Source organism: Acomys russatus, chromosome 13 (assembly GCF_903995435.1).
Source record: "Acomys russatus chromosome 13, mAcoRus1.1, whole genome shotgun sequence".
In the NCBI taxonomy this organism is placed as follows: Eukaryota; Metazoa; Chordata; class Mammalia; order Rodentia; family Muridae; genus Acomys; species Acomys russatus.
This window is the reverse complement of record NC_067149.1, coordinates 15,768,149-15,794,797: the sequence shown is the minus strand read 5'-3', so window position 1 is coordinate 15,794,797 and position 26,649 is coordinate 15,768,149. Positions and strand designations below refer to the sequence as shown.

At 43.3% G+C, this 26,649-nt stretch overlaps 1 protein-coding gene across 2 annotated transcripts in view; it reads right to left on the bottom strand.

The window, feature by feature from the left end:
• Gfpt1 (glutamine--fructose-6-phosphate transaminase 1) overlaps positions 1 to 26,649 on the bottom strand; it is a 49,706-nt gene that overhangs the window by 813 nt on the left and 22,244 nt on the right. For both annotated transcript variants that reach the window (XM_051154857.1, XM_051154856.1), the window contains 10 exons: positions 24,568 to 24,673; positions 22,904 to 23,067; positions 21,971 to 22,066; positions 16,115 to 16,212; positions 13,153 to 13,273; positions 12,477 to 12,634; positions 5,465 to 5,579; positions 2,003 to 2,130; positions 1,113 to 1,280; positions 357 to 518 (listed from right to left, as the gene is read on the bottom strand). In XM_051154857.1, coding sequence (XP_051010814.1) covers positions 357 to 518; positions 1,113 to 1,280; positions 2,003 to 2,130; positions 5,465 to 5,579; positions 12,477 to 12,634; positions 13,153 to 13,273; positions 16,115 to 16,212; positions 21,971 to 22,066; positions 22,904 to 23,067; positions 24,568 to 24,673 — 1,316 coding nt within the window. The remainder of the gene's footprint in view (positions 1 to 356; positions 519 to 1,112; positions 1,281 to 2,002; positions 2,131 to 5,464; positions 5,580 to 12,476; positions 12,635 to 13,152; positions 13,274 to 16,114; positions 16,213 to 21,970; positions 22,067 to 22,903; positions 23,068 to 24,567; positions 24,674 to 26,649) is intronic.

Sequence of the window (26,649 nt, the reverse complement as noted above, 5' to 3'; positions counted from 1 at the left end):
GAGTGAATGCCAAGCTCTCTTCAAGTCCTATGTGTAAACTAGGAACTGGCTGTAAAAAACCAGCAGGCGATTAACATAACCGGGATAGATTTTCTCAAGTTGGGAGGGCCTAGTGAGATGGCACAGTAAGCAAAGGTGCTTGCTACCAAACCTGAGTTCACTACTTGGGACCCACAAGGTAGAAGGAGAGAACCAATTCCTTCAAGTTGTCCCCCGACCTTCACCCATGAACTGTGACACAAACAAACAAATGTTAAAAAAAAAAAAAAAAGTTGGGAGGAGCCAATAACATCCTGGGTACCAGGATATACCCAAGTCAAAAGCCATCCCCAAGTTCAACAGAGGTGGTCACTCACATCATAGCCTCTCAGCACAGCCAGATGGAAAGCCAGCAGCTGTAAGGGGATCACACTGAGAATACCCTGCAGGCAGTCCACTGAGTGGGGCACCTTGATTGTCCTTTTTGTGTTCTTAATGGTCTCGGTATCCTCCTTATCACAGATCACAACTGGGCGCCCCTGGGAAGAAACCCATATGCAGACAGTCACCAGGAAGTAGATGCTGGGCAAGAGGTGGGCACATGCTCCGACTGCTGATTTACACAGGCACAAACAGGTTTTGTGGACCCAGCAGGCTTTTCAGAAGTTTACACAAGACATAACCGTCAAGCTCAGTACTTCCTTAGTCTGCCTTCCTTTGAAGTTCAAGTTTATTCCCAGTACATTGTGCTTAGGGAGACATATCTTCTGGAATTAAAACATAAACCAGCTGATTGAGGTGAGGGCTATCAGCCACAGCACTCATGATATTAGTGTAAACTCTAAACATTAGGGTTTCTTTCTAAGTAAATAATAATGTTAAGGTAAAAAGAGAGAGCATTGTTTTAACTGACAGGAGAAAGACTCTGGAGACTAGGGCCTAGTTTTGATTTGGTTCTTCTAGTCTGAGAGTTGCTTACGAGAGAGATGGTACCTGACCATCAACACCAAGGGTCTGGCTCCCCATACATAAAAGCCAAGTACAGGAGTTGACAAGTGAGCGTGTTCTGTAGTCGTCTACCGGATAAACTAACCCACTCACATCTCTAGGTGCCCTCACAGCAGCAGACCTACCTGCCGTGCAACCACTTGCTGTAGAGCGTTCTGGCACTTGGCGTAAGTGTGGTCTCGCATGATGATCATGATGACAGGCATCAACTTGTCCACCAAGGCCAGAGGGCCATGCTTTAGCTCACCAGCAAGGATGCCTTCAGAGTGCATGTACGTAATCTCCTTGATTTTCTAGCATGAAATAACAGGCAAGCCTTTAGCTCACTTTCCATGTGACATGGTTAGTCTACCAAGAAGAATTAAAGGGCTGCTGACTGGTAACTATAGCTATCAAGTTAACAGACCAGAACACCAACGGGCACAGTGTTGGAGCTCCACAGGTGTATTCTTAGGACTTCAGACATCAAGGGCAGTCACACTGCTCTGCAAACACTCGTCCACTCGCCTTATATTTTACCTCATGAATCTCAGTCTTGTTCATACTTCAGTAGACGTACACCCAACTTAAACTGCTAACCCCGAGTTATCCTGTAAACACTCTTCTTGGCTTTCACTTTTGAATTAAGTTCCATGGCATGTTCTTAGGTAAATAAACCACAAGGAACGCACACAGAGGCATCTTACCCACTCTACCTACTTCAATTCTCTTATTCTACAAGTATGTGGGGGGGTCTGCAAGATAACTCGGCAGGTAAGGATGCATGCCACCAAGGCTGGCAATCCGAGTTCACTGCCCAGGGTTCAAAGGGTGGAAGGAGACAACTGTGGCACACCACCTCCCACCCACTCCCATGACAGAAAGGCACATACACACTAAAGAAATGAAAGGCAAGGCTCGGTGAGACAGTGGCTGCCTGCTCTGTGTTAAATCCCCAGCCTTCATAATAAATAGAAGTGTATGTTCCCTGTCCTAAGTCATCAGAGGAAAATCGACTCTAAGTGAGGAAACGCACCAGGGCTCCTTCAAGACATGTAGCGTAGTGATAGCCTCGGCCCATGATCAGGACTGACTTCTGGTGGTAAAGTTCTGTCGCCAGCTTCTGGATTTCATCATCCATGCTCAACACTTCCTTAATCAGGTCTGTGAAGATAAAGATTAGCCCAGTCTATGAAGAATGAGCAATACACCCAACAGAGAAAGCAGCAACAGTATATTGGTAGCAAACAACAAAATGACCAGTGTTTCCTTTCTTCTGTGCTTTATCAGTAGGAAATGCTCTTAACACATGGAGGCAAAACCAGAAAGATCTTATTAATTCTGCAACTACAAACCACAGCTTCAAGAGTAAGATGAGAATTTCATCCATTGTTCCCTCCATTACAAATCTAATGTACAGAAAATAAAATAAAAAGCCTTTGTTTGGACTTCCAGGTAGGATGGTGGGCCAGAAGCTAGCTGCCTCCTGTGACACAGTCAGGGAGAAGTTAGGAACAAAGGGGGGCGGGGAGAACTGACTCACGGGACCTGTGATGCTGTAGGGTGCTTGTTTGCTTGCTCGTATGCACACAGGCTTGGGTTTAATCGACATAGCCGCATAAAATTGGGCACAGTGGAGAACACCTGTAATCCACGTGCTCAGGAGGTAGGGCAGGAGGACCAAGAGTTCAAAGTTATCCTCCCTTCCATACTGAGTAAAAGTCCACCTAGGCCATGAGACCCAGTCTCAGAAATCAACAACAAAACAAAACACCCACTATTACAAAGAGAGAGAGGCAGATCTTCTAAACACAAAGAATGAGAAGAGCCACCAGGCAAAAACAGAAGCAAACGGAGCATGGAGCACAGCTCTGGCCCGTGGCTCCCAGGCTGGGAGAAGGGAAACAAGTTTCATCCAAGAGGTGAGCCAGACATCCCTGACAAGAGACGGGAAGGCCTACCCACAGGACAAACTGGAGCCGGCAAGGCCCCCAATCAGGCGCTGGTGTGCAGTGATTCCTACAGCAGACGGCCCACAACACGGTTCCATGCTGTCATTCTCTATGGCTCAGAGAGCAGCGGCCAGACACCATCTTAGAAAAAAAAATCTACTTAGAACTGAGCTAACCAGGCCTGGAGAAACAGACTACTGGCTAAGAGCACTGGATGCTCTTTCAGAGGACCCGGGTTCAATTCCCAGCACCCACAAGGCAGCTCATTATAAGCAGTCTCGGCTACTTTGTTTTTCCCCATCCTTTATTCTCCTGGTTTCGCCCCCTAACACTAGATAGGAGAGAAAGGATAGAGAGGAGAGTGGAATTAGGAAAATCCCTGAATCTGATTCTTTCCTTCTGTTTCTTCTTTGACCATGACTACTAACAAACTACAACCAGCCTGCCTAAACACCCACCAACCACACCTATCAGGGCTCTAGCATTATATACCCTCTGAAAAGTTAACAGAATTCCAAATGTCACATGATCACAGAAACTATATGCAACTGACAAAACCACACCTCAGTTAGAGCACGAGGCAAATCACAGGCTGTGGACAGTCTGAAGCAGCCCCATATCCCACACCTGAGATTAAAACTGTAACACATTTGTATAATATATCTGTGTTTTTAAAGAAACCAAAATTCCAAAACTGTCACTAAAGCTCATGACAATCTGTAATTCCAGTTCCAGGAGATCTGATGTCTTCTTCTGGCATCTAAAAGGTACCTGCATGCACATGGTGCACTGATGTACATACAGGAAAAAAACCTATACACATAATTAAATTTAAAGACTGAACTACTCTGGGTCTAAGTACAGAGAACAATCATACGCCAGGGAGCCAGAGTTCAACCTGCCCCACACCAGCTGAGAGGCGGCAGTGGGAGGCAGCTGCAGAGCATGGGGCTAGACTCTGACAAGACAAAATTCCAGGCAGCAGGAGGCTGAGCCCAGGCAGTGAAGAGTCTGCGGAAAGGTAGCACTGTTTAGCTGAACTCATTAGCTGTAAATAACTCTGATGTTGATAGGCTGTGGCCAGCTCTGCTGTTCATTGCTATAGAGGCAGGAACTTTGAAGCTGTAGCATTCTCAACTTGTGGGCTGTGACCCCCTTTCACAAAGGTCACCTAAGACCATTAGGAAAGACAGATTATTTGCATTACAATTCATAACAGTAGCAAAGTTACATTTATGAAATAGCAATGAAAATAATTGTATGGTTGGGGGCACCACAGCATGAGAACTGTATTGAAAGGATGCAGCATTAGGAAGGTTGAGAAGCACTGCTCTCTGGGACACGGACACACACACACACACACACACACACACACACATACATACATACATACATACACACACACACACACACACACACACACACACACACACACAAAGCACAAAAGACTCCAGCTATCCAAAGCCATCCTAAGCAGAGAGAGTACTGTAGGGGGTGTCACAGCACCCAATCTCACACTGCAATGCAGACTGACAGTGACCAACACACAGCACAGACTTAAACCCAACGTGTACAGCAACAGAACAGAGGACTCAGAAATAGACCACGTGGCTGCAGCCACCATTGCTAACAAAAATGTCAAGAAAGTACACTCAAGAAAAATCACCTCTGAAGAAAAATTATCTCTTTAAGAAACATATTGGGAGAACTAAATATTGACATATAAATAAAATTAGATCCATTATTTAGCACCCTGAAGAAAAGCCTACTCAAAATAAACCAGAGACTTATGTCTTGGAAATGAAACTCTGAAATTACTAGAGAAAAGCATATTGTGAGAATATCTCGATATACTGCCATAAGCAAAGGCAAAGACTTCCTCAAAAGGACCCCGCTAACACAGAGAATGACCACACGTGTAATTCCAGTTGCTGCAGCTTTGCACATGCAGTACGGCAGCTGTGAGGTTTACGTGGGGTATGATTATTGCTAGTTAAACCCACTTCCGCACAACAAAGAAAACAATGAGCAGGGTGAAGAAACAGCCTCCACAGTGAGTCTTTGCCGCCTGTGACCCAGCAGATCACTATTTACAGTCAGAGAGCAGCCCAGAGGTGGGATGCAGCCTGTCTAGTGTGTGCAAAGCCCAGGCTGAGTCCCCAGCACTGTATAAAGCAGGCAAGACGACACATCTGTAATCTCAGCACTTAGAGGGAGAAGCAACTTAGATCATCTTCAGTCATATAGCTAAGTTTGAGACTTAGCTATGTGAGACCCTGTCTCACAAAAAAAAAAAAAAGGAACGAGAGGAAGGAAGGAAGGCAGGCAGGCATGGTGGCACACGCCTGTAATCCCAGCACTCGGGGATCTCTGTGAGTTCGAGGCCAGCCTGCTCTACAAAGAGAGTCCAGGACAGCCAGAGCCACACAGTGAAACTCTGTCTTAAAAAACTAAAATACAAAAAACAAAGAAAAGAAAGAAACATTATTTTCTGTGCTAAGAAAAAATTATATTTTAAACCCATTAAAAATATGAGCATCTCACACCTGGCAGCCGCTTCAGCCCAAGCATGATCTCTTTGCGTCTCTCTTGCATGGAGATCCTGTCGTCACACATCATGAGGGCAAACATCACAAGGGACACGAACTGGCTGGTGTACGCCTGAAACACCACAGGAAACAGAAGAATTAGCTCCAGGTGAAGCTTAAGAACTTGGAAATTTTAACAAAAAACGAACATCAAACCCTAATCCTTTCACAGTGCACACTGCCCATCTTTAAGAACAGCCCTGTGAGCTGGCCTGCCTCAGTCCTTGGGACTCTATCTCTATTTTAATCACGAAGCACTTGACTCTTGTTCTCAGGCCCACAGGGCCTCACAAAACACTAGTGCTTATGAGAAGGAAGGAAAGGGGGAAAGCCCGAAGGAAGGCACGGCTAGCCTGAGTGTGCCTACCCCAGTGATGCAAAGGACAGGCCCGGGGCTCCTGGAACTACTAGGAGCATATATAGGGGGAAGAGGTCTCCTTCAGTCACAGTCACAGGGGAGGGGAGTAGGGGGAAAGCAGGAGGGAGGGAGGAATGGGATGGGCTAACAATTGAGATGTAATATGAATAAATGAATAAAATACATATTTAAAAAAATAGAGTCATACTCCACTACCCTGGGCTGGATTCACAGTAATCCTCCTACCTCCAAGTACAGAAAGTGGAAGTGAGAGCTACCACACTTAGCTCATTTTCACTTTGTGTTTGAGTTCATGGGAAGAGGGCACCTCGAGGAAAGGTTTACCTCTGTGTATATGTGAGGCCAGAGGTCACCGCAGGTGTTCCTCAGGAGCTGCCTGCATGGTCCTCACTGGGACCTGGGGCTCATTGGTTATTCTATCTGGGGACATCAAGCCCCAGGGAGGCAGCTAGTGCCATTTCCCCAGTGCTGAGATGACAAGCACACTCCACCAGGCCCAGCTGCTAAAGTCGGTGCTGGGAATTGAACTTAGATCCTTGTGTTGACTGCCTAGTGACGTCCTGACAGAGCTGTCTCCCACATAGATCCTCGCTTACTTTTTTTAACAAATAAAATAAAAAATTCATTAAGTCTAAATATGTGTTAAGAACCTGCAATGGCATATTTGGAACTTATACATTTACTTATTTGTGTGTGTGTGTGTGAGAGAGAGAGAGAGAGAGAGAGAGAGAGAGAGAGAGAGAGAGAGAGAGAGAGAGAGAGAGAGAGAGAGAGAGAGAGAGGAACCAGCCCTCCTTCCTTAAGGACCTCCATTAAGGCCAAAGTCTAGAAAAAGTCAGCCTACCCAGTCCTCCCTTAAGGACCCCATTAAGGCCAAAGCATGTAAATTTCTAGAGGGTCCAGCTTGAACCAAGGACAGATAGATATCAGATCACTGTGTGTGTGCGTGGCAGGGACAGGAAAAACCTTGAAGAGTCCAACTTGACTCAAGGTCTCAGTCTGTGCCCAGGGTCCAGCTGGACTCAAGGACAACCAGCTGTGTTTAAAAATTTCCACTACCCCTCCCCAACTAAAAAAGTTCCTAAACGCGCCTGTGACTGCTTCAACCAATCTTTTCCATAGGTCAACTTGCCCCTCCACCCATTATCTGACCACGAAACGCCAAGGCTTGTAACTCCCTGCTTACAGCTTTTCTGCCCAAATGCCAACCAATCACATACTGTAAAATTCATTTCTTTGTCTAAAACCTATAAAAGGCCTGTGCCTGTTTCTCGGGGTCTGTAGCTTGAAAGATCTGGACAGACCCCATCGCATGGGCTCAATAATTCCTATGTGTTTGTATCAACAACAGACTCCGTCTCTTAGGGGGGTACTCCAGGAACAGACTAGAGATCACTCTGGAGATCTCAGTCTTACAGTGTGTGTGTGTGTGTGTGTGTGTGTGTGTGTGTGTGTGTGTGTGTGTGTGTGTGTGTGTGTGTCCGCGCGCGCACACGTGTGCACATGCATGTACACACGCGCGCTATAGAGCATAAATGAAGAACAAAGGACAACCTCTAGGAGTCAGTTCCAAACAATCAAACTTAGGCCATCAGGCTTGGCAGCCTGTTCCTTTATTCACTTGGCTACCTTGCTGGCCCCAGTTTTTCTTTTTCTTTCTTTTTTTTTAAGTATGAAAAAATCTATTTTCAATAAAAACAAGAAAGCTAATTATTAAGCTGAGTGCACGCATGGTGGTACACACCTATAACCCCAAGACTTACGAGGCAGGGCCAAGGGTAGCCTGAGTGAGATAAATGAGATCCTGTTTCAAAAATTATTCAGTTAAAAAAAAATAGGCATGAATGGTAGAAGTCTAGTATTTTATAATGTTCTATAATGCTTACCCCTAACATCTAAGCACCTTGCTTGGTTAGTGGTGTGAAAGAACTTTGAGCTGTTTTTCCCCCATAGCCTCAGATGCCCTATATGCTAAGGGTTCAAGAACTTACTCATGAGAATTAGCTCAGACACAGAAAACACCAGTACACTCCTGACCAGACACACCAAAGTGCGCTGCCAGAAACCTGCACTGCAAGACATTTCTTCTACTATGAATACGGTGTGACTCTTCCAGTTACAGATGCCACAAGCCGCTTTCTCGTCAGCTGTATCTGAATGCAAGATGCCCGTTTGTCACATCTTGTCAAAAAGTCAGAATTGTCTTTTAGACAAATGACTACCATTTTGACATTCTTTAAATATTTATTTGGAGTTAGGGCCACACATGCTTGTCCTGACAGGCATGTGAGAGTCAGAGGACACCTTGTAGGAGTCAGTTCTTTCTTCTACTAAGCCATCTTGCACTCATCCCGTTTAAGACATTTTCTCCCTATTGCTAAGCTGATCCCAAACTTGAGGCTCACGTGGCCCCACCTGTAGCACCCCAGTAGCTGAGCCCGCAGGTGCATGCCGCCAAACAGCCAGTCCTTCAGCTCCAGTCCAAGGAAATTAAGATTTCTTTTCATGTGTGTTAGCTATTTCATATTCTCTCTTCTGACAATTTTACTATTCATGGTTTTCTTTTTCTTTACTCTTTTCTTTTCCCTTCTTTCCTTCCTTGGTGTTTTTGTTTTGTTTTATTTTTTCAAGACAGGGTCTCTCTGTGTAGCCCTGGCTGTCCAGAACTCACTTTGTAGACCAGGCTGGCCTCAAACTCACAGTGATCCACCTGCCTCTGCCTACCCGATGCTGGGATTAAAGGCGTGAGTCACCATGCCGGCTTTGTTGTTATTTTTGGGTTTTTTTGGGGGGGTGTGTGTGACAGAGTTTCTCCATGTGGCCCTGGATGTCTTGGAATTTTCTCTGTAGAGCAAGTTAGCTTTAAATTCCGAGATCTGCATGCCTCTGCCTCCCTGGTGCTGGAATTAAGGGTGTGTGCCACTATGCCTGGCTGACAGTATTATTTCAAAGGAAGCTTGCATGTTTTAGGCCTTTGAAGCTTTTAATTTTCAGTACTAACTCATTAGGCAGGCTGAGCTGTGCACAGGTCAGTTCCTAGCACTCTTCCCTGAATCAACTCCTCACTGATTGTGCTCGTGTCGTACTGAGGAGACACCTGAGACCCTGGCAGTTCTGCCAGAGCCTGGCCTCCAGAGCTACCTGTGCCACCGCATCCCCCAGCAGACTGAAGCAGGCATGTAGCCCCTGCCCCCGACTCACAGAGCCTACATTCTACATTCCAGGGCTGAACCCCCTCTTGTCACTGTGGGTCACAGAGAATCACTAACAGGGCAAACGGCGGCCAGTATCTTGGTCTCCTTAGACTGAAAGGCTGTTTCAAATCCAATTTTATCTGGTAACAAGGACTCTGTCGCTCCTCCAGACTACCACTAAACTGCTCCTCTACCAGTACGTGTGGATCCCAGCCACCAGTCTTCATCTCCTCAGTACATAACAAGGCGCTCATGACGATAAAAATAAGCTACCTCTCACACTTACAGTCTACTGAGAGCTGAAAAAAATTATTGGCCAGAAAATGATGACTGAACTTTTCAACTTGATTTTCTTTGTATTCAGCCAAAAAGCAAAATTACTTGGACACATTTTAAAAAAAGAAGAAAAAAAAAACCCTAAGTCAGCAGTGTGGTTAAGATTTTAAACACCTGCAATAACAAAAACTGCAAACTCTGCACATAGACACCATCAATTCCTAAAGAAACACCACATTATCTATGGGCTGATATTATGTGAAAGTCAGTAACAGCCCTCTAAACCAACCATTTTTCCAGAGCTAGAAACTTGCATACAGTCGCTGAGCCAGTGATGGGGAGCAACAATCACCTTCCGTGACTACTTAGAACATAAAAACTCACATTTGCCATTCAGGAATAATCTGTAATAAATCTCCCAAAGCTTATCTTATAAAACTCCAAGGCAAGAGTATCTAAGACAGTTGAAAACAAAATTACTTTGAAATCCAAGAATAATGAAACTATGTTATATTGCCGTAATTATTAAGAATGTTTACATTGGCTTATTTAGAGGGCGTGGAGGTCAGAAGACAACTTACAGTCAGTCAGTTCTCCCCTCCCCTACCAGGTTCTGGGAGGCAAACTCAAGCATCAGGCTCGGCTGACGCTGGCTGGTAGTGGATACCTTTACCTGCTGAGCCATCTTGCCAATATTCACTCTTACTAGAACTGACCGTCTTTAAAGAAATCACATACTGTGAAGAGATGTTTGCTTCTTTATCCGAGACGTAAGCAGCACTGGGGAACTGCGTGAAGAGCACCGGAGATGTCTCTGCACTGGAGCTAGGCGCTAAGGCTTGGTACCTACACGGCACTCCTGGTAAGACCTCCTCCTCTTGGAAGGAGTGCCTTGGTTACCTGTGGCAATGAGACCATCTCTGCTTCCTGGCTCATTCCCGTCACCATGATGTGACAGCCTTGCCAGAGGGAGGCACAAAACAATGGGACTGTCTAACTTTCGACCTGAAGCTCCAGCTATGAACCAAAATAACCCTTGTTCAAAATTAGCTGCCTCGGGTATTTTGTTATTACAACGTGAAGCTGACTGATAGAACTCTGCAACTTCCTATAAATCTGTTGTTTACATTTTAAATTTTTTAATTTAATTCGCTTTAAAAGAAAGAACTCCTGATACTATTAACAACATGAACAAGCTTCAGAGGCCTCATGCTAAGTGAAAGCCAGTTATAGAAGACATATCATAAAACTCACTCAGGAGAAGAACCTGGAAAATGGCACAGTACCTAAACAAAAGCAGCAGCTATGAGCATGAGGCTAAAGGTTTGAAGTAGGCACTGACTGGCTAGGGCACCAAGGAACAAACGCTGTTGTGTGAGCAAGTCTCCTAAACTTATGTGGTCAGTGCTGCACAACCAAGCAAGTTCACCACAGGACAGGGCAAACTTCACAGAGCTGTAGAAAAAGATTAATGGTGGCAGAAAAATGGGTGTCAAGCCGCCATAACTACTACATGCATGCGAACCTCCATAATAAAATGATGGAGGAAAATTAAAGTTCTCATCGGGTAAAGAATTAAGAGTTTTTTAAAGTGTTTCCCTTGCAATTCATCAAGCTATATCTTTACACCATGCTCAAGCGCACTGGTTTGCCATGTGCTGTGGATAAGGAGCCGTGTGTTCCCACACTGGTCAGAGCTGTCATTCACGCACAGGATGGGTCCTGAGAACAGCATCGTACAATGTTTTAATCACCATATGGGACAAATCCACATTCCAGCTATGTGCAAATTATAGTTAATAACAAGGCTCTCGATTAAAACAAAGACAAACAACTCAGGGTTTTAAACACAAGAATCTAGCTTTCTGTAAGAGTACTGAGGGTAGAAACCTAAACCACTGACGAGTATCATATCAGAGAATCACATAAAATATTAATATTACCAGAGAAACAGATTTATTGAAATTTCAAAGTCATAAAAAGTAACATACTTGATAATCTTTTATCTCAATACACTTGCAAAGAGTTTGATATTTCTTATATTTATTCATATCTCAACTTCAGAGAGCAAAGCAGCTTTATACACCTTTAAAACAAAAGTATTCTTAAGCTTCAACAGATGCACTATCTAAGCAGAAACAGACACTGTCATATAATGTCTACTTTTGAAAGTTAAAAAAAATGTTTTATTTATTTGACTGTGTGGGGAGGGAGATGTGTGCATGTGAGTGCACATGCATGAATCCACGCATGTACAAAGGTGAGCAGGCCAACGGTGTCCTGCTGTCACTCCTGCCTTACTCCTTGAGACATAGTCGCTACTGAGCCTGGAGCTAAGCTGGTGGCTAACAAGCTCCAGGACGCTCCCATCTCCACACACCCACACACAGCCACAGCAAAGGTCACAGGCAGGCATGGCCAGGCTTTTTACATGGGTGCTAGGGGCTTGAACTCAGGTCCCCAGCTTATACAGCAGCATTCTTAAATGACAAACATCTCCCCAGCTCTCAATCAGCTCTTTTTTTTAAAAAGATGTTTGATTTATTATTATGTATACAATGCTCTGCCTGCATGTACACCCGCAAGCCAGAAGAGGGCATCAGATCACATTACAGATGGTTGTGAGCCACCATGTGGTTGCTGGGAATTGAACTCAAGAGCAGCCAGTGTTCTTAACCTCTGAGCCATCTCTCCAGCTCCCAGCTCTTTCTTTTAATTGTCAATTCTACCAAGTATATTCCTTATTATAAAATTTCAAAAGTGGGGTCACATTCTGACACAGTTAAGGAAACTAGGAATATATATATATATACATATATCTATGTTTATATATTAAACATCAATTATTTCGATTAAACTGCATCTCTAACTTGCTGCTTTTCTAATCCCAATATACCTAATAACAGGAAGGGTTAGGATGTATATACCCATGGTGCTGAGGGAGTGGATCGTGAGTGATGAACAGGAAAAGCTAACAGAGATCTTGTCCGCAGACTTTTAAACATTTGTCCTTGTCAAGCTGTAAGGAAAAGAGCCTATTAACTGGCCCACAGATCACAGCCCCCACATACTCACCAACAGTATGGGTAAGTAACTTCTATGGAAGAAAGCAAGGATTTACCTTTGTGCTGGCCACACCAATCTCGGGACCAGCATTAATATGAACCCCACAATCTGTCTCCCTTGATATAGAGCTGCCGACTGTATTTGTGATCCCCACGGTTAGGGCTCCTCTCTCCTTACAGTAGCGAAGGCCCATTAGGGTGTCAGCTGTCTCACCTGTGCAAAATGGATAGAGTGATACACAGCGCAGTTTCAGGGGACGTGGTTCTTACATGAAAAGCCGACTGGCCACACTTTCAGTGTCATCACTTGCTTTAATAAAGCGTTGAGGCTTGCTCTTACTAAATTTACAAGATATAGCCAGCTAATCCTAGTGGGTCAGGCAGATGACTGAGCTGGAGGCCAGCCTGGTCTACCTAGCAAGTTCAGGCCAGCCAAGGCAACACAGTGAGACCCCATCTCAAACAACAACAAGAACCGTACATTTACAAGATGTAGGCTTTCTAGGATCTCTTTTTGTTTCTTTTCTGAAAATTAAGCTCTTTAAGCTCTATGTTAAAATGTTGCTCATTTTTACTAAGTCATAAAGAATGCATCAGTGTGACTAAAGCCAATCTGTAGTTACCAGGTCATCTGAAATACAAGTTTAAGTATCAGTTCTTATAAAATATGCTAGAAATTATAGGAATGACTTCAAATGACTTTTTTCTCCTTCAAGTCTAAAATGAACATACCTGATTGACTAATAAAAAAGCAAACATCATCTCGAAAGACTGGCGTGTTTCTATCCAAGAAGTCGCTGGCGAGCTCTACCATCACCGGCAACTCTGTCAGTTCTTCCAGGACCTGACGGGTCTACAAAGAAGAGAACACAACCCGCCTTCAGGCGTCCTTTCTGATTGAACTTCTTTGCTCTTAACATACAGTGTCTACTTTTCTGGTTGTAAAATTAGCACACAGACTAGAGGTGTATCTCAGTGGTAAGCACTTGCCTAGCATGTACAAGGCCTTGGGTCCCAACCCCAGCACTGCCACAAGAAAAACAAGGCATAAATTTGGAAAACAATAAGTAATACAAATTAAAGGACAAAATTAAAAGTATTCAGCATCCCCCTACTCAAGAGATAAGCATTGCTAACTCTTTAGTACAAGTCTTTTAGAACAATCCATATGTTCTATTTAAGGCTAGACTGGTCTGGACCTCACTATGTCGTCCAGGCTGGCCCCAAATTTGCAGTAAGGCTCCTGTCTCAGCTCCCTGAGTGCTGGGACTACAGATGTGAGCCATGATTTCAAGCACCATGCAAACATTCTTATAAGCAATTATATTCACGAATATGAAACATTTTGAGCAGAAAAAGCACTATTCTGAGTCAATTTGTATGTGATCACTAATTCTCTAATTCCAAATATTTAAAATTAAACTTAAATTTTTAATAATGTAATTAGTGAACTTTTGAACACTTTAAAAAATGTACTATATTTATAAAACTATTTCAAAAAAGTGAATACATTTTAGAAGTTCTGTTTGAGGCAGCTCATTCTTTTCAACTTGGAGCACTAGAGCACGGTGTGAAAGAGAAGAAAGCAATGCGCTTCTGTTTCAAAGGAAACTCGGTCCTTTTACTAAAGCTCATTGTCATTAAGTTCTAAACGGCACTGTAAACGTCAGAAAATTACAAACGGGCTCGAAAGATGGCTCAGAGGTTAAGAGCGCTGGCTGTTCTTTCAGAGGTCCTGAGTTCAACTCCCAGCAACCACACGGTAGCTTATAAACCACCTATAATGAGATTTAGTATGTGCAGGCAGAACACTGTATAAATAACAAATCTTTTTTTAAGAAGAAAGAAAGGAAAGAAGAGAGAAAGTTAGTTACAAACAACAGAATACACGCTTTTGGGCACCAAAACTGTTTAAGTCCTACAGATGTGCAGTCATGTGGTGGTACTTTAACACTGACAACAGATGTTTTCCTGCTAGCAGCTCTTCACCTGTCTCCTCGGGCCAGGCCCATCCTGCCCGCCACTAGCCTCCTCTCCACAGCCCTCCTTTACAGCAGTAATAAAAAGCCACGAAGGTTGGAGCAGGTGAGCTGCTTCCAGAGGACCCGAGTGTTTCCCAGCACCCGTGACTAGTGTGGCTCACAACCATGCACACCTCTCGTTCCAAGGAATCCTACACACCCTTCTGACTTCTCTGCCCCGTGCCCCCCCCCCCAAAGAAATTTAAACCAAAAAGCCCCTGCAAAATTATCCTTATTTCACAATTCTTGAACTTTTGCTTGCCTACCGACTGAAACAAATTGTTTTTGTTTTGTTTGGTTCCACAATTATTCTAGTTTTGCCAGTTTTAAGTAATATTACAGCAACATGAATGCCAAGTATTTGAAAATTAAATGTTCCTACTTTTAATTACTTTCCTATTGGTATAATTATTTATAATTATTTGTAAATCAGCTACTGACACTAACAAACTAGATGTCTTCCTTCAAACAAATGTTAAGTAAACAATTGTACCTTAGATTACAGATGCATTACATTGGAATTTATCTTCAAACAAACCTAACCTACAAAATATTTATTTTAACATAGCATAACTCAAAAGTATCTCAAATAATATATGTTAATGAAGCAATCCTTTACAAATACACATTATTAAGCATTTCCATCCTAACCTGCAAAAATAACTATCAATGCTGCAAATTCCATTACATGGCACTAAAAACCCAGAAGGTAATTAAAATTTGCAAAGCATGCTAATTTTAGAACAATTTGAGCACAGGCAATTGTTACTAGTTGGGGTACAGATACACTGAAAGAAGTCACATGTCTGTCACTCACAGTTGACTCTATCATAAAATTAAACATGCAATCTAGGATGAATAGAATAAATAGCATTATTTTATATTCTACTCACAAGACATTTCTTATGTGTTTTCATTAATTTTATCCTCAGCCTTAGAAAGGATAAACTACTCGGCGAATTCTAACATAGCAATACTTTGTATCCAAAGTGAGGGTTAGTGTTGAATGAAGAATGTAATCAAATGCTTTGTTCTGAGCAGAGGACTAGGTTACAAATGGACAGCGCTGACCTCATCCACATCTTCCTTAATGCTTCACTAGTATCTTTAGCCTACTCTCTTCATGCTTAAAATACCACTTTTTCAGGTGCAGAAGCATTTGGGAAGACGATCTTTGGAGAAAAGTAAAGCTTGCTGACATGCGAAGGGTGACGGCCAGACAATTTAACACATTCATTAAATAGCTGGTATGGCACCACTCAGAAGGCAGAGGCAGGATGATGCATGTGAGCTCAAGGCCAGCCTGGTCTACAAAGTTGAGTGCCAGGACAGCCAAGGGTTACACAGGGAAACTCTAGGAGGAAAAAAAAATTGACTCCTACATTATAAGAGATAAATACTAGTGTTGCAGCAAATAAAAAATTATCAACAATTTTGGAAATCAATCTGAAAGCCAGAGACCTGTATATGCCAGTGTGTGTCCTGCTTCCTTATCAAGTAACTGCAGCTGGATCCAATTAGCTAAGAGGCCAGCACATCCCCGTTTCTTTACTGACAGCCAACGTAAGTCCCTTTCACAGACTTTCAGCCTTGAAATGCTACCAGAAACACAACTGATCCGCAGATATCCTGAGTTCAACACAGCATAACTAAAATGTGTAGGGGCCACTTACTGCCATACCAGCGTGGTAACTTGTGCCACAAGCAATAAGAATCAACCGCCGACACCGCTGGATCTCCTTAATGTGATCTTTCAAACCTCCCAAGTTCACTGCAATAGAAATTTGTGTATATAATTACTTAGAAGAGAAGCACTAAGACAGGCAATCACTTTTTATCAGTATCCACTGTCAATTTGAAAATTTAATACTGTTTTAAGCAATTCACACTCCTTTTTGGAAGACTTATTTGCTGAAGTTATGTAAATTAACAGTTCGAGGTTTTACTGGCTCCTCACCGAATCTGCATTCACCCCACTCAACCACCAAGGAGTACAAACAGGCATCAATTCTATTTTTAGTCACTTTCATTCCTCTCTGTAGATTAAAATTTACCTCAAAGAAAAACTACAGGGACAGAGGCAGCAGATCAGTTGGCACTGAAAGCTGGGTTGGGAGAGAGGATGCCAACAGGGCATAAGGACGTTTTCAGAGTGACCGAGCTGTTGTCTTGACTCTGCTGAGGTCATGATTGTGACTGTTACAAAGGTCTGTCAAACCCAAAATCTTATCAGGAAGCTGAGGTAACAGAGTCAGCTGACGCTAATAACTCAAGAGCAGCCTGGGCAACATAGCAAGATCCTGTCTCAGAAAGAAAATCAAACAAAGACGGCTCAGTGGTCAAGAGGACTTGCTACCCTTGCAGTGGACAGAAGCTCAGTAGCCAGCTCCCACATGCAGCTCCCAACCATGTAAACTCCAGGTCTAGAATGCCTAACACCTTCTTCTGGCACAGGCATGCACACGGTGCACATGCCTACACACAGGCAAAAACCCCATACACATAAAATAGGTAAATCTTTTCTAAAAGTTGTTTTTAAATGATGGTTCGGGTAGGTGAGATGGCTTAGCCAGTAAAGGCACTTGCTGCCGAGCCTCACGACCTGATTTCTACTCCCAAGACCCACAGGACAGAAGGAAGGAAACAATGCCCGCCTGTTGTCCGGGCCTCTACCTACGTACTACACATGTGCCCACACACATACACAAACCAGTCAATCTAAGAAAATAAATGACAGATGCAGGGCTGGGAAGATGGGTTAATCCATCAAGTGCTTGCCACATAAGCATGAGTGTGGCCCCCAGAACCCACTTAAAAAGCTGGGCATGGAGGGGCATGCTTACAATCCTAGCTCTGGGGAGAGCAGACAGAAGGATCCTTGGGGCTCAGGACCCGGCTACCAAGTCTCAGAGAGAGACGCTACCTTAAAACAAAAAATAAAAACAAAAACAAGGTGGAACAAGCCCGAGAAACAGCACCCAAGGTTGACCGCTGGCTTCCACATACTCACATGCAGGCACACTTGTATGTACACACACACATACACCCCTACCTCCTACCTAAACACATGAACATGGGTAAATACAATCAAACATACAAAATCATTATTTTTATCAGGTCTAATTATACTTCAATAAACCTGCCTAGAAAACGGGCTTCATTATGTTTATTCCTACAACAAACTCCAAACTATGGTGATCCACTTTTCTAAAAATACTTCTTGTCTTCAAAGAGAACTAAACTACTGCCAGACCCTGCAGCCAAATGAGTAATATGCATAGAGACCATTTAAGACTATGCATCCACCCTGCCTTAGAGAGAATAAAGTAACCAGCTTTACTATGTGTTGGAGTCCCATGCAATCAGCTTTACAACTTTATTAGCTAAAAGCATAGCCTTACCCTTATGTTCCAGGCCATGGCTCAGACCCAGAATAATGCGTGTGCGTTGTAGTAATCATTTGCCAAAAGCAGCAAACAGGCTGAAAGCAGCCTTAAACCAAACACCACATAGATGTTGAAAGTAACATGTGCATATAAGTCTGTTTGCCGTTTTGAGTGCTGTTCTGGGCCAGTTACTTCCTCCCTTGTAAAACTCAGAAGATTTGTATAAAGATTACTCATTTCTTTCCCATACTGTGTTTTCTGTGTTGTTCAACAAAGTCCTTTGTTAGGGACAGCACATGCAGACAGATCAGACACAAAAGAGACGCAATCGAGACAGACCGGTCAGTCATATATAACAGACATGCCACCAACAGGCCAGTAGCCACAGAAGACACAAGGGAAAGCAGAAAATTCAGATTTGAGCTCATTCTTGGTCAAACTACTCCAATAGGGATTTTCTGTTGCCATTCCTTGATGCAACACTGATGTATTTTGGTCTCCCTGCGAGGCTCTTTAACGTGGTATTGACGTAGGAACCCAGCAGTCCTGTTTGTATCCAAACCCACTCTTCTCTCGGCCTTTGTCATCGCCCTGACTTAGCTGCTCCAGTTCCAATGCTGGCATCACTTGGACTGCTTGGACATCTCTCCTCTCTGCGCACTTACTACAGCCCCCTACTGAAATTCTCTGGATGAAAGACGATGACCCCAACATTCTCTCATCAGCGCCTTTTTTTAAATTACCAAAACAGCCTAGTGATGGCTCGGCGGCGAGGTCTGCTGTGCAAGCTTGAGGGCCTGACTTCGGATCTCTAATACTCACATAAAAAGCCGGCACATGAGGAGTGCCTGTAATCCCAGCATTGAGAAGGTGGAGAAAAACTCTGACCTCTGACCTCCACATGCACACAAACACACTTGCCCACATATACTAACACCCCCTGATCCCCTCACATCAGTAAAGTAGAAACAAAACAAAGCAACAGGAAGTGCTACTGGTTTCCCAGCTGACTTAGCACATGAACCACACTGCTTTACAGTTTTCAAGTCCCCTGTGACCATTACCGGGGTCCCTCCTGGGCCTGCTGTTAATCAAGCCACAGTGCAGTAGCACACTGTTTCCACAAGCCTTGGAGTAGGCCGTGAGGGTTTAAGAAGTGTAACATGTGTTACACTGGTAAATTGCTATGTACTGTTGAACTCACTAAGACACCGACTCTGGAAGTGGGGTTACCTCCCTCCACACCACTGCAGACACAAGAATGTTTATTCTCTAAAATCTGAAGATGGGAAGAGAAGAAAACAGTAAAAAGTCCAAGAGTAAACAAAAACAAACAAAACAAACAAAATTGTCTCCAAGGAAAAGCTCCTTCTAACAGCTGTTACTGCCGTGGGGGGGAAGAAAGGCTGAAAACTTAGCCATAGAAACTTAGCCATGGTGAGAAAGGCAGCTGATCGCCGCAACACCCCATGTCAGTTTCTGCTGTACCCAATTTGATGTCATCTCTGTTGTTACTTGGAAGCCTTCCTCACTTGAGAGCCATTCTACCCTGACTGAACCCCAACTGACTGTGTTATAGAGGCCTTCGCCGTCAGTTTCTACTAGATGTTTGAGTGCCCAATTTAGTATTGTGTTCTCTTTTTCTTTGGTTTGCCATATACTTAATAAACTCATTAATTCAAAACCAAATGTATGGCTATAAAACAAAACCAAAGGCTGGAGGTTGGGGGTGGGGTCATAGAAAAGCTAATTAGGTAACAATATAAAAACAAACAAACTAGCATGGTGGGGGGCATAAGTTTAATTCCAGGCGGAGCTGGATATCTGTGCGTCTAAGGTTTTCTTGGTCTTCCAAAGTGAATTCCAAGCCATTTGGGGCTACACCCTACCCTATACCTCCCAAAAGAGCAGACAGTCTAACAACAGAGAGGCTAGGATTGCAGTTGGAGATCAAGAAGGAAGCCAGACACGGTGGCGCACGCCTGTAATCCCAGCAGACAGAGGCAGGTAAATCTCTGTGAGTTCGAGGCCAGCCTGGTCTACAAAGTGAGTCCAGGACAGCCAAGGCTACAAGAGGAAAAATAAATTAAATTAAATTAAATTTAAAAAAAAAAAAAAAAAAGGAGGACGACAGGGAAATTGGTCTGAATTTCTCTTTCATGAGTCTTTGTGTGGTTTAGGCATCAGGGTGACTGTGGCCTCATAGAACGGGTTTGGCAATGCTCATTCTATTTGGGAGACTTTTAGTGAATGCTTCTATTTCCTTGGGGGTTTTAGGCCTATTTACATTGTTTGCCTGATCTGGATTTAACTGTGGTGGGTGGTATCTATCAAGAAAATCATCCATTTCTTTTAGATTTTCCAATTTTATGGAGTATAGGTTTTTGAAGACTTAAAGATTCTTTGGATTTCCTCAGTGTTTGTTTTATTCCCATTTTCATTTCTGATTTTGTTGATTTGGATACTGTCTCTCTGTTTTAATTAGTTTGGCTAAGGGTTTGTCTATCTTGCTGATTTTCTCAAAGAACCAGCTCTTGGTTTTGTTGGTTCTTTGTATTATTCTCCTTGTTTCTAATTTATTGGTTTCAGGCCTGAGTTTGATTATTTCCTGCATCTACTCCTCTCGAGTGTTTGGTTCTTTTTGTTCTAGGGCTTCCAGGTGTGCCATTAAGTTGCTTGTATGAGATGTTTCCAATGTCTTTATGAAGGCACTTAGTGCTACGACTTCTCCTCTTGGCACTGCTTTCATTTGTGCCTTCATTTTCATTGAACTCTAGGAAGCCTTTCATTTCTTTTTTCATTTCTTCCCTGCCCCAGTGGTCATTGAAAGCTCATCTATAACAGAGGCACTGCCCTGAGCCTCGCCCTCTGCCCACCTCCTCTGGACAGCTCCTCTCCCTTCTTTCCTAGACGCACTTTCTTCTGCAAGTCTTCGAGTACCAGCTCTGGAGCATATGGTACACATAGCTCACTGCACTCACAGCCTCCTGACCAGTCCCCACTGATGCCCTCAGCTAACGCTCTTCTAGCCTGCGGAGTGTTCTCATCCGACCTCCTCTCACTCACAGCCTGCACACCCACACCTTCTTACAGTGTGAGGCCTTCCTTCCCCGCAACATCCTTTTCCTCCATGTTTCCTAAACGCAATATTAAACTCTAAACATTTTCTATTGCTAGGATCATATTTTACTTTTATTCAAGTTGGTGATTATACATGGCACCTGATTAAAAATACTGACGGTGAGACTACACCAGCTATGGTCTACTTCTCTGACACGAGTTGAAGACGAGAGTCCATGGTCATAGATGTCTGTAAGCTTCTGTGATGTGTGCTGTAGAGACCAGTGCTGCACTTTGATTTCTACCTTCAAAGTGAAGTAAAGTGCAAACATGAAAGACCTCTGCAGAAGCTCATGCTTTACAACTTATGAAAGAAACCTAGGGCCTGGAGAGATGGCTCAGCGGTCAAGAGCACTTGCTGTTCTTGCACAAGGCTTAGGTTCTGTTCCCAGGACCCACATGATGGCTCCCAACTAGATCGACTCCAGTTCCAGAAGATCTGATGTCCTCTTCTAACCCCCAAGAGTACCAGGCATGAATGTGGTGCACAATCATACAAGCAGGCAACGCTCTCTCACACACAAAACAAATAAATCTGAAAGAAAATTCTAGAAAGAAACCTAGCCTGGTTGACACATGAAACCTGAACAAGAAGACAGTTTTTTGTTTTGTTTTGTTTTTTCAGAATCCACAGTGCCCAAGACATACAAAGAACTGGCCCTGACAGCCACAGCAGGAACCCAGGACATGACTCCTTTCACCATTTTTTAAGTCTGCCACTTGGTGGGGTTACACATATCACACTGTTGGGCTCCCATCCCTACTAAACAACTCTAGAGTTTTTCCATCATCCCCAGGGGAAACAAACTAGGAAACCATGACTCCCCACCGTCATCCCAGCCCCTGCTACCACCCACTTCCTGTCTCTGAATCTGATGACTCTGACTCCACCCTAAGGTGCAGCCACACTTTGATATCTGGCGATCTCAGTTGTCCCATAGGTCTATAAAAAAGACAATATATTTTCAGGCTGCTAATGGCGCTCCCACAAGAGACTGAAATGACAAATACAAGCGTCATTACCAGTGTAGTCATCAAAATTGACTCTTCCTCTCATTGTGTTCACAACAGACTCTGGTTGCTCAAAGATCTCCTTCTGCATAAATGAACTAAAGTTGCCTACAAAAACAGAAAGTATATGATTAAAACAAGAGTAAGTAGCTAAGAAATCTGTACACGATTAAGTCTATCTCTTTTCAACATAATTTTGATAGATGAGACAAAAGGTCATGTGATAAGGAATATTCAGATTGACTTCCAAAAAGCCTGGATGAGTACTTTATGCTATATAAGAAATGAACAAAGAAGGTCACTTTTATATGCTTAATAGCTGAAGTTCATAGTTCACAGAAGAGGGGCATGAAAATAAAATTCTGAGTCAAATTTAAGTTCAATTCTTCAAGCTCTCCTTTACTATGTCACCAGGAAAACTCCTTGCTTATAAGTAAGATCAGTACTTACTTCTTAGTATGGCCTGTCGTGTGGCTCACGGAACTGTACAGACCATAGTTCTACAGTGTAATTCCAAGCAGAAAGGAGACTAAACCTCCTAGCAGTTAACAGCAGTACACACTATGTACGGCACACAGATACCAGACACTGTTCTTAGATCAGCTTTCTGGATCCTCAACACAACCTTATTGAGATGGATTCTATTTTCCTCTCTTAATACATGAGAAGGCTGAAGCACAGAGAGAACACACGGGTACTGAACAGACGGGAGGCTATTTGCCCTTACAGAGCATCTTCATAAAGGTTTGGTACTATGTCCATCTTACAAAGTTAAAAACAAGCCATAAGTTAGTTTCAAGAACTATTCTAAAACCAGCAGGTAAGTTCTCCAGAGTCATCCTTTTCTGGATTGACCCTCCACTCATCACACGATGATTTCACCAGCTCCATCAGCAGTATGGGAAGCAGAATGCACCCCAGGTCCAAGCATCACAAGACACCCACCCTTCATGATCTGCTGGAGTTCCATCTGGAGGGTTTGCACAGCTCGGCCAGGATGGTCTCCTGCGGTCCGTTTAATTCGGTGGATAGAGAGACGGCCATCCACCACTGCTGCAACATCATCATCTTCAAGAAAGATGACACGATTGGTATGCTCTATCACAGCACTACAAAATGGTCGGGGAGAGAGGTGTTATCAGTAAGCAAGGATTGCTGTCACCAGGGACACTAACATATGCACCACGCTCCAGCACTAACTCATCCTACACCTCATGTGAACTGGCAAGGCCTTCACTTCTTACAGGGCCATATTAAGGATTGTGGTCATTATGAGCAAAAAATAAAGTGGAGCTCGGCACAGTAACCTAAAACACGAATTAGACAAAACCGGAAGGCCTGGCTAATTCCACCTCATTCCAGCTCTCAGCAAAGCCTATCATCTTAACCCCTAAATGTTTCTAAAAGCTTTCTTCCATGTCATTGACACTGACGAGTACAAGCTGCTGCCAGCTCTCTGTCTGGCTTCTGCAGTGTCCCCGACCTACCTTCTACTTTCTCTTATTGCCACCTGTTCTCCTTTTCTGCCCAAGTCAACAGCAAAAGGTGATGCTATTCCAAAAATTTTCTTCACCCAACAAATCACTTTTATGCCTCCTTCTGGCTCTCAGGAAAACTTCAAGTTGCCTTGCATGCCCATCTCACTCTAGTCACGCTGTTTAATGCGTTCCCAAACTCACAGGTGTGCCGCCTGCAGAGCCAATGTTCCTCCCCAACCCTTCGCCTAATTAGCTCCTGATCTCCTCTTAGCTAACTTGGAGCTTCCCTCCCTTAAAAAGATCTCCTCACAAGGGGTTAAGTGACCCTGTTATAGGCACTGCGTAGCTCTTGTCACAGTAGGAACTCCACACATTTGCCTTAAAATGTTGTCTCCTCCACTATGGCAGACCAAGTAGTCTCTTCATCTTACCATTCTCCTGAAGCTAGCATATGTATGGCTTTCCTCAATAAGCATGTAAGAATGAATCAAAAGTTGATATGCTAATGCAACTTCTAGTTTAGTCATGAGTATCAGTTCTCTGTAGCAAACCACTTAATGCAGCAAAGACACTCAGATAACGCATTCCCTCAAGTACTAAGTGGTATCATTTTCTCATTCTTATTTCCTTTTATTTTCAATCACAGTGAATGAATCAAGAATCTGCAGACAATTGGTGGTTCTGCTTTACTCCTACAGTACCAATGCCTCAAAATATTCCACTATGCTTTCTTTTAGAATTCCAGTCTTCCTTTGTAGAGGAATTATGCTGTAAGTTAACTCTAACTGTAAGAGCTAAAGGCCTGCATGAGACCCGAACTGCAATATCTCAGCGACTCTAACTGGTAGAAAAGCAGTGTCTCCTCCCTGTAACATCTGGGTACACCTCCTAAAAACAAAACAGAACAAAAACATCCAAAATAAATGCATTGGAATAGATCTCTAAGAAAAACCATTCTTTTACTGCCCCATGTCTAGCAAGGTGGCCACTACTTTTTTAACTAAGAGAGTTCTGAGTGAGGCGTCACTTGGTGGTAGACTAAGTGATACAGCACATAGGTTTTTACAAAACGGCTTCATGGGTTGGGGAAGTTTTCCTTAAAATTCTCTTAAGTCAATGAAGTAATCTCACCTTGCATCAGAAGCAAAGTAATATTCAACTGCCTTTTCCTCAACAGGGAAAAGGCAGGTCGTGCTGTCCACACGGGAGAGACCGCAGCTTCCTTTCTTGTCTTTGCCTAGAGCACACACATAAGATAAAATCAGCAAGCACTGACAATCATGCTACAAATGTCATAAATATGTTCATAAAGTCATGAACAAAAAGAAAAAAGGAGCAACAGAAAACTAATTCGGTAATTCTCAAACGTGAGGCAGCTCACTGGAAATCCATGCAATAAGCCAGTAAGAACAAAAGAGCAACTACAAAGCCTTCGTGGCAGGCCACAGTGCTGCATCATGAACTTTGCAATGCTAATTCCTCTCAGGTAGAAATCCAACAATATATTAATAATAACTTTTCAAACTAGAGATATGTCTCAGAGACAAAGAGCACTCACTGCAACTGCAACTGCAGAGGACCCACGTCTGGCTCACAGCACCCACATGGAGGCTCCATCCACCCATAGCATCCAGACTCCGTCTCCTGCCTCCCTGGGTACCAGGCACACTCGAGATGTACATAAATGCATGCAGGCAAAACATTCATACACAAAGTAAAACTTTTAAATTAAAAAACACAATCAATATTATGCAATGAAAATAAAGACATAAAGACAGACTAGTGTAGGGCCGGACACAGTGGTCCACTCCTGCAATCCCAACACTCTGGGAGGCGGAGGCAGGCGGATCTCTATGAGTTTGAGGCCAGCCCAGTCTATAAAATGAGTCCAGTGTGACTATCTGGAATAATTTAACAATGAACCCAAAACAGCACTTCCCAGTCAAACTCAAAAGCAGAGAAGACTATCCAACTTTAAAACATAAGTAAACACTGACTTACTATAGAAAGGCTGCAACTGCTCACAAAGGCACAGTTCCAGGGGATTCCATTGCAGTGCTAATTAAACAGCTACCTGCCTTTGGAAAAAGTCTTAAAACTAATCAAAATATGAATTTTAGGCCAAGGAGCTTAGTAGCACCGAGGAGACAGAAGTTGGCAGATTTCTCTTGAGTTCAAAGCCAGCATGGTCTATATAGCCAGTTCCAAGCCTGTCAGACCTACATAGCGAGATGCTGGAGAGATGTTCATTGGTTAACAGCACTGGCTGCTCTTCCAGAGGATCTGTGTTAGATGTCCAGCACCCACAAGGAGGCGCATAATCATCTGTAACTTTAGAGCCAGGGGATCCACCGCCCTCTTCTGGCCACTATGGATACTGCATGTATGTGGTGTATAGACACTCATAGACATAAAATTAACACAATATCAAAAAAACTTTTTAATAAATCTTAAATAAAAGCCCACTAAATTGCTTGTTTCTAAAAAGAGCAAAGTCACATGTGTATGCCCCTAATCCTAGAATTCTGCAAGTTGAGGCAGGAAAATCAACAGTTTGAGACCAATCGTAGCCAACACACACAATCTAAATTGAAAAACAAGTAAAAGTAAAGCTCAGAACCAACATTTTAAAAATCAACTAGCTGGGTGATGGGGGCGCACGCCTTTAATCCCAGCACTCAGGAGGCAGAGGCAAGTGGATTTCTGTGAGTTCGAGGCCAACCTGGTCTACAGAGTGATTTCCAGGATAGCCAAGGCTACCACACAGAGAAACCCTGTCTCGAAAATCAAAACACAAAAACAAAAATACATCTAACTTGGTTTCTAAATGTCCTAAAGCTGAGAATCACTCCAAATATTTGGAATTTCATTGTTAAGAGAAGTGTATCTGATTGAAATATTTCAAAGAAGCCGAGGCATCACTGCCTATAAATGTCTAAATCCTTTCCCACTTGGGGATTGTCTCACTTAACTGAAATGGAACACAGTATCACCTGTTTTCCATGGGAAGAGGTGGCTTTAAGCTGGAGACTATCGCAAAAGCCTGAGAGGCCCCTCCCCCACCAAGACCGTTCTCTTGACAGCATGGCAACGAGCCCTAGTGGAACCAGAGAAACACAGCTATCCAGTGTCACCTCCCAGAATAAATGCTTCTTCCAACTTTTGAAGACCTCACCAATTTTTTAACAGGTATTATTTCTAAAGCCGCCTACA